This window comes from Sinocyclocheilus anshuiensis, unplaced genomic scaffold (assembly GCF_001515605.1).
Source record: "Sinocyclocheilus anshuiensis isolate Anshui unplaced genomic scaffold, SAMN03320099.WGS_v1.1 scaffold1193, whole genome shotgun sequence".
Taxonomy (NCBI): domain Eukaryota; kingdom Metazoa; phylum Chordata; class Actinopteri; order Cypriniformes; family Cyprinidae; genus Sinocyclocheilus; species Sinocyclocheilus anshuiensis.
In genome coordinates, this window is record NW_015549615.1 from 127,575 (window position 1) to 136,109 (window position 8,535).

The 8,535-nt window shown below is 37.1% G+C and overlaps 1 protein-coding gene and 1 long non-coding RNA gene across 2 annotated transcripts in view; both read right to left on the reverse strand.

Annotated features, from left to right (window-relative positions):
* Positions 1-3,875, reverse strand: part of LOC107659280 (uncharacterized) — a 12,661-nt gene extending 8,786 nt beyond the window's left edge. The window contains exon 1 of the long non-coding RNA XR_001630895.1: positions 3,809-3,875. This is a non-coding gene — a long non-coding RNA (uncharacterized LOC107659280). The remainder of the gene's footprint in view (positions 1-3,808) is intronic.
* Positions 3,876-5,160: 1,285 nt separating this feature from the next.
* Positions 5,161-8,535, reverse strand: part of LOC107659279 (uncharacterized) — a 7,360-nt gene continuing 3,985 nt past the window's right edge. Inside the window, exons 4-8 of the mRNA XM_016448162.1 lie at positions 7,840-7,878; positions 6,543-6,626; positions 6,393-6,421; positions 5,686-5,754; positions 5,161-5,532 (exon numbers count right to left, since the gene is read on the reverse strand). Coding sequence (XP_016303648.1) covers positions 5,413-5,532; positions 5,686-5,754; positions 6,393-6,421; positions 6,543-6,626; positions 7,840-7,878 — 341 coding nt within the window. The 3' untranslated portion in view covers positions 5,161-5,412. The remainder of the gene's footprint in view (positions 5,533-5,685; positions 5,755-6,392; positions 6,422-6,542; positions 6,627-7,839; positions 7,879-8,535) is intronic.

Consider the following 8,535-nt stretch of genomic DNA (forward strand, 5'->3'; position numbering starts at 1 on the left):
CGTTCCCCATAGCGACCCCTAGAGGACGCAGTTCGAAGTTCCCTTGAAAGGGAACGTCTCAGGTTACTTATGTAACCATGGTTCCCTGAGTAGGGAACGAGACACTGCGTCCTCTAGGCTTCCTGCCATGCTTCGAACTCAAGCTTCAGACGAAGAAGTGAATGACATGTTCTCCCGGCGCCTATTTATACTAATAGTCGCACCGGTAGTGACGTCATGGGCTGTCGCTGGCCAATGTGTTGTTGGTGTTTTTTCAATGTATGCTTCAGACACGGGTCACGATGAGGCGTCCCCATAGCGACCCCTAGAGGACGCAGTGTCTCGTTCCCTACTCAGGGAACCATGGTTACATAAGTAACCTGAGACGTTTTCAAAGCACTATTGCAGGGATCGGCAAGCAAGTTTGGCATCGGGCCAAAAAAAATATATATAGTCAAAGGATAATTTAAGAAATTAATTGATGGAAAATGCAACTAAAATTGCCTGTGACAGACCATTAGTGTCTTTTGTAACTGGTAGTAATCTGTTACTCTGTGTTAAATCCTGTAGTAGGACAGTCATTAACAAAAAGCCACATTTGTGTCCGGGTTTTACACTGGATAAATGAATAAAGCAGAGTAGTGACACATAACCTTGCAAGTATCTTCATTCACCAACTTGCAACACAGACCGCCTTGCTAAAAACACACATACAGTATGTGGGAGATGCGGAATGGATAAAAATAAGTCTTGAATAAGCCCATTAATGGCATGTTTGAGTCATGCTCTTAACGAAGTATGTTTTATTTCCTCTTTCCATATTGTGAATAATAAATGTGTGTCATTTTAAAGCCTAACTTATAGTAATAATTATTTGACGTAGCCTACTTTTACAGAATTATTCCTTGGCATCCTCACGTACTAAACTGCATTTTTTAAAATTGTTTTGCCTGCTGGAGGATCGCTATTACGTCGTGTGCAGAGTGAAGTCATCATTTAAAGGGGTCATATGATGCGATTTCAATTTTTCCTTTCTCTTTGGAGTGTTACAAGCTCTTTGTGCATAAAGAAGATCTGTAAAGTTGCAAAGACTAAAGTCTCAAATCTAAAGAGATATTCTTTATAAAAATTAAGAGTCAGCCACGCCTATCTAAAACGGCTCGTTCTAACACCCCCCCACATATCTACGTCACGATGTGGGAAGATTTGCATAACGCTGCCCAAATGTTCACGCAAAGAAAGAAGGCGTAACTTTTATTCTCGCTGTAGTATTGTTGTTGCCGCCGCCATGTTGTGAATGCGCTGTGTGATTCATCGTGAAAGCGAAACTACTTTGTTTGGCCTTCCAAAAGAGGACGATATCCGCTTCGTCATGCCTGGAGCTGATCCGTGCTGGTTGCTGAGGAAATACAACAATTTTGCGCTGTGGATCGCCGGATCGGCTTTCACCGTGGACGAAGCGGAGTCCAGCCCGGGGTCGTCATATGTGGTTGCTGCAAGCCCTCCGGACGCTCCTTCGTCGAATCCACCGGCCGTGCTGTTCTCAAGCCCACCGGCCTCTGCTGACTCTAGGCCGCCGTGTGTGACGCTGTGTTTCGTTGCGAAAGCGAAACTACTTTGTTTGGCCTTCCAAAAATGGACACGACTAGAAATCAGTGGTTAAGTTGTATTTACAACACTGTTCCAGAACATAATGTGTTTTTTGAAACTTAAACCACATAAACATTTCATTACACCAAATACACAAAATAATGTTCTTTTTAGCAACATCATATGACCCCTTTAAGCTAGCTGGTAAGAGAAAATGGCACTATCAAAGAGTCAAGAAGTTGACAGCGAAAATAGGGCATACAAAGAAGAATGAAAAGACAACTATGCGTTCATCCTACCTAGTTTTGTGAATGCAAAGCCAGTGTGTCTTATCTGCAATTAAGTTGTCTCTGTTTGCAAAGAATATAATAGACTCTTGAACTTTTAAAATTAAAAGCTCTCAATTCATCTCAAAATAAAACATTACTGCAAAAACGATGTCGTACTTTTATTTTGAAGGCAAAATCACTAAAGACGGAGTGATTGTGAGTAACTGTCGCTGTCATGACAGATCTATTTCAGAACCAGCCGCAATCAAAATAATCTGACTGCGGGCGGGCCAGATATTATTGCTGGCGGGCCAGTTTTGGCAGTATGAGCACCAGATGTCGCTAATGCGCACTGTGTTAAAAGCTTTGAGTAATGAACCTTTTTTCGGCACAATTTGATTAAATCCTCAAACGGTTCAGAAAGCCTCGGTTTCCCATCACTACATATTGGCACTGGGTTTCGGTACCCAACCCTAATCCTAGTGTGTTGAAGTTCCAAAGTAAAAGTGTCCACCGGTGTATATACAGTCCAAAGAAAGTGATAATCCAAGATATGTGAAATGCTGGAATGGTGAGTCATAAAATAACTCCACAATCCAGCTAGTGCAGTGGTTTGGTCAATGGCCCTGATTGTTTGACATGCTGATTTCTTTATACAGGTCTACTTCCTTATTCCTGTCATGTGATTATCACATGACACGCAGATCCATGAACATTTAAAGACATACAAATTAAAATGATTAAGCATTAAAATGGCTAAGATAACATGTAAAACCATTAAAACTCAAATATATACTGTAGATATAAAAGCATCTTAATATATATTGAGCGGATACAACATGTGTCTTTGTGTGACAGTGTCACAAAATGGTCAGGAGATATGAAAAATAATTGTGCTTATAACTTCTGAATAGTTTGTCCAAAAATCACAAATCTGGTCTCTTACGATTTGGTGCGACATATCGAGTCGAACTATACCAAATTTTCCAAATGTCGGCCATTTTGGCCATCAACCATGTAGAATATTGTTGTAAAATGCTATGTATTATGAGCATGTTGTTCTGAAAGTCTGTATTTGTCATCAGCACCGTGCCCTGAAAGTACTCACAATGTTAGGTGAGAGTGCCACCTTGTGGTCAAAAAATATAATTACATTTTTAAACCTGCTAATAAAATTTGCCTATTGTCATGACATTGGTCTTGATAGTCCTGCCAAGAACAAAGATAACGATTATGCCATAGTTGGTCAAACTTGCCTTTTCACACTCCTAGACTGTTCGTCTGATTTTCACCAAATTTGATCAAATTGATTGCATAATGCCAAAATGATTATAAGGCTGTATCTCTGCATGGCTTTGGCATGTTTACACCAAACTGTGTGTGTGTGTCATTGTCACCCTATACTGATCACAATTTGGACACAGCACCACCTATTGGTCAAAAGTGATAAGCAATTAAATCATATTATTAGTGATTGCCCTATACAATGATGCACTTTGAAACCGGTTTTCAAAAGTTTGCAATTTCAGGTCCCCAAAACACTGTTGAATGAAGGGTCAAAATGCATAAAAATGTTTCAATTTTTAGTTGAAAATTGAGTCATGTAAATTCCCCCTGAATGTGTGAAATATCACACCCATCAGTCCAAATTGGATTCAGAGGTGATCAGTTCTGCATGGGTTAAAGATGTCAGTTTCTCTTCTTTCTTTAAGTGTGCTTCTTTAATAACTCGTGCGGTCAAATTAACTGAGTTCCCACACTCAGCAGTAACATGTTTCCAAACCTCAACAGTGAGATCACCGCTCTGAAAACACTGCAGAAAACATGTCACGTCACACTTAGTGTACAGCACACAGACACCTCACTCAATTAAAACCTGACAACAGGTTATAAAAACAGCTCTGAAAACACTAGAACTCAAAGCCAGAACACAAAGAAGATAAAAGACAAACATTAGGGCTGAAAGGAACATTTTTTTTTAAATAAAATAAAAACGTGTGTGTTAGTTTGACCACACTGGTTTTAGACATAGTAGACTTATATTGTCACATTTAAAAGAATCTTTACATTGACAATGCACAACGTTAAATATACATAGGCTTCTCATTTACACACATACACATGGTAAAACTAAAACAATTACTCACAATAAAAATATGAAATTTTTATTTTTTTATTTAGTTTGTAGTTTTAGCTCATTTTAATAGCTGTTTTGTCTTATTTTCAATCATTTTAAGTCACCTTGAGGCCCCCCTGGATGTAACCCCCTAGTGGGCCCCTGACCCCTGGTTGAGAACCACAGTACCGGTAAATAAATGTTGCATTATCACACACTATATAAGGGTAAATGGCAGGTACGGCACCAGGAAGGGGCATTTGCAGAACCTTGTCCCCCTAAACGAGTTATTATCTAGGGCCTTCACCTCATCTCCCCATCCTGATTCCCAATCAAATGACTCTTATGAGCCGATACTTTCTAGTTAGTCGAACACATAGAGCTTAAAACTGACTGTGAGACTTAAATCAGTGTAGCTGCATTTATGGTGCCACTTAAAAGTCTGTGTAAACACCTTTTGAAAGACTTGTAATGAAAAATCAATTTATCATAAAATTTGTCATTATTTGGCAATGAAATTTAGCTAAATATTTCTTCCTTAAAATTAAACTTAACTAAAATAATCATTAATGCAACCATTAAAGAACCGATTTGTACAAACTCACATCTAGAAACTGTCAAAATCCATCGCATGTGTCTGTAAATGTTTGAAATATTTGTAATGATGGAAAATATATTTCACCATAAATATACAGTTTTGACACAGGCTATTTTATTATTGACAAATAAAATATAAGATTACAAGCATTGCTGAAAGCAGCTGCTCAAACGGTTCAAACACCAAATTATCATTCCTGTTATATTGTGATAAACGCTTACATCATCATATAGAGTAGCTTTGCCTGCTCTCATAATTAGTGCAAGCTGACAGTTAATTAATCACTTGAGATAATCAATGATTTAATGAGAATGATCTAAGAGAGTAAAACTGTCCTCTATTTTCCAGACTTTGTGCAAACAGAGCCTGAATTAATAATAAAGACACACAGAAAGCTACTGTACAAAAAACACGACAAACTGACCAGAACAACCAATAACTACAAATAAATCAGAGCTTGTTTCTTAACATGTAAAAGACATTGAAAGTATTTACAGTGCTGGGTAGAAACTGATTATATGTAATCTGAATTACGTAATCGGATTCCAAAAATTAAATACTTGTAATTAGATTACATTACATTTTAAAACACTCATAATCAGACTACAGTTACTTTTTTATCGATTACATGAAGTAATCTAAAAAGAATCAAAAACTTGTCAGAATACATTACTTAATATGTGTACTTTAATAGATTACATTACAAACTACAATTCCCGTCATGTAATTTGTAATCGGTAATGGACTATAATGTGTAAGTAATCTACGCGGCACTGAGTATTTATAAAGGCACTGAATGAAACCATTAGGAGTCCATTATATAAGGTTGATATTCCTCTGCTGATGTGATTATTGTATGATTATCTGCCTGATTTGTGATGGTTCTTGTTCACAGAGGCGTAAAGTTGACTGCAGTTTTCCTGAGCTCCAGCTTTTGCTCCTCCGATGGAAGCGTAAGTCACTTTATCATCACAGCGAACCTGAATCAACATCACAGTTACTGTTTCAACCCACAGTTATTACAGCATGAGGTTTGAGCTCAATTCACCACACATTTATATAAGAATAAAAGCTATACAGGTCACGTTGAGAGAAGGTGGACATCGATGAGAGGACAAGAAGTGTTTGCTCACCTTGTTCTTTTTGGCTCGGTTTTTACTGTACGCAGTAACTTCAGTATAAGTCACATCATCTGTCTGCTGCTAAACATCAGTGAAAATACAGCAAATCAAGCATTTAAAGGCCCATCCATCACTACTGTGTGAAGCAGGCTCATTATTTTACAGACTTTGGATAAGACAGAAAGAAGACAGAAGGCAGAGGTGTTTCCCTCCATTCATCTTAACTCGATCACTTAACCGTCTCCATCCATTTCATATGATCTTGGCTTCTCTCTGACCTAGTTCTCATTCATCTTTTCTCTTACTCTCCCTCCAAAGTAACACACAGTACAGTAAATGATGGACCACACAGCTGCTGCAAACATTTAGGTGAAACAGGAGTCATGTGGCAATTTAAGTGAAAATCTATTATGCAGACATGATGTTATGATGACAGATCCTACTGTAACATGACAGGAAAATTACCAGAGTAACTCTCAAAAATACACAAATTATTGAAGATGAATCATATTGTTCACTGGGTGCAGGATGAACGGAAGTGTTGATTGTGTCATTGGTTCCATTCTATTTATTTCTATCACTGAGCTTTAGAGCAGAAACAGTAGAAATATACTAACTTGTCATGATCTAATGTGAGTAATAAGAGTGTGATATTTCAGAGTCAGTCCTCTGTGGAGCTCATGAACACTAACAGCTCATGATCAACCTACAAAACTCACCACAGAGTCATCAGTCGCTCTTCTGACAGCTGAAAAATAATGCATGGGAACAGTTACGATTAAACACTCAATGCAGTCTCTAATGCAGATGACAATCAATTTCTGAAAGGGTCGAGAAAACATTACTTTTAAAACCGTTTAAAAACTCACTGGCTCTTTTTTTACGAATCATCAGCCAAAGAATCAGAGCAGGAAGAAGAAGAGCGAATGAAGCGCAGACAACAATCACAATCACTGAGAGAGAGACGATACAGAGCGACACATTCAGCATTACTGTGTTTAAACATGAACAACATCTATTTACCACATTCCCAACTACTCCAATAAATCAATGAATAAATAAAAAGTAGTTCCTACAATCCACAATTAAGTTGCTGGAACTAGAGAAACTGAAGTAAATAGGACAAAAGCTCTGAAAGTAAAAAGGTTCTCTCTCTTGTATATGTTTGTTTTACATGATAATGTTAGAAAATTAGTTTAGTTTTAGTTTAGTCAATGTTTTTTTTTTTAGTTATATAGCTCAAGTTATATTGAGCAGATTCTAGTATGTTCATGTCAGTTTTTTTTTTTTTTTCACTGTGGTGAAGAGTGGAGCTTGAGTTCAGGTTGAGTTAAAGTGTGAGTGTCGTCTATGATTGTCTGACGGGGGGAGGACGGGTCAACAGATGTTCACAGAACAACAATCCCAAAACCAACTGATCATACTGATTACAGTTGAAATAGGCAGCTTATAGATCACATGCAGTGAACAAATAAAACACTGTTTATCATTGCACTGGTATTAGCACATCTATGTTCATTACATGAAGCAAAAAAACACCAGTCATCATCTACAACCAAACCATGAGCTCTACTCTTCAGCACAGTTATAACCAAAAAACTTCACTTCAACATAACAGAAACTCTCTGAAAAGTCCAAAATAACTGAACATTAAGACTTGACTTACAAAATCAATAATATAACACTTCATTTTTATGGGATGATATTAGACTCAAAATGATTAATAGATGCACACACAATTATCCATGTACTGCATACATTTTATACATATATCTTACTAACCACAAACAAATGCCTTTCTATTTGAGTCTGTGGAATTCAGGATTAAATGATTGTGCAGCGATTTGTACAAATACAGACATGTTTGTGAATAAAAATGTTCTGTTCTGCATTAATATATCATAAATAATCATTTAATCCTGAATTCCACAGACTCAAATTGAAAAGCATTTGTTTGTAGTTAGTAAGATATATGTATAAAATGTATGCAGTTCATGGATAATTGTGTGTGCATCTATTAATCATTTTGAGTCTAATATCATCACATACATTTTCATCACTTTATTTCATTGAAACTACTCTTTTAATTTAAGTGATTACATGCATTTCTTAATCTGGACACGAGAGGATTCAGTATAACGACAGAGAAAGTTCATTTGACTGTACCTTGTGTAGAAGTTACTGCTGTCGTTGAATCAGCTTGAGCTGTAAAAGATGAATGTTAGTTCAGATGCATCATGTAGAATATGACAATCAGATTTTATTTGGTTAACTCTAGTCGAGTTATTTAATATAACTTTAGGATTATGCACTGCAAAGCACTGGTGTGAGGAAGACACTGATGATGTACCTTTAGTTCTGTGTGTGTTTGTAGTCGAGGGATCCTGAGAGTTTGTGCTGTGGACTGGAATCACTGCTGTCGTTGTTTTAGTTTGAGCTGTAAATGATGAATGTTAGTTCAGATTAATCATACTGTAGAGTATGACAATCATATTTTAATTTTGATCATCACATTACATAACAAGTTATAATTGCTAAAAAAGCTGTCAAGTCTCAATCTCTTCATTATTCCCAGCAGCAGTTTTTGGACTGTTAAACTCGACTGCAGTTCATTAGTTTGCAGCAGTGCTTTGAGTTTCTCTTCTGTCAGACTGAAAGAAGCTTTTGTTCCTCGGTTTGTTCTGCTTCAGTGACACTAAAAGTCCTTAATGTTACTGACATGATGAGGCTCTAAAACTGATTGATGAGCTTGTTTTCTCACCTGAACTCTTGACAGTGTATGTGACTGAGCTCTTGACTTGATCTCTGTGAGTAACATTGCATCTCCACTCTCTGTTGTGATCTTCATTCAGGAGTGTTGTA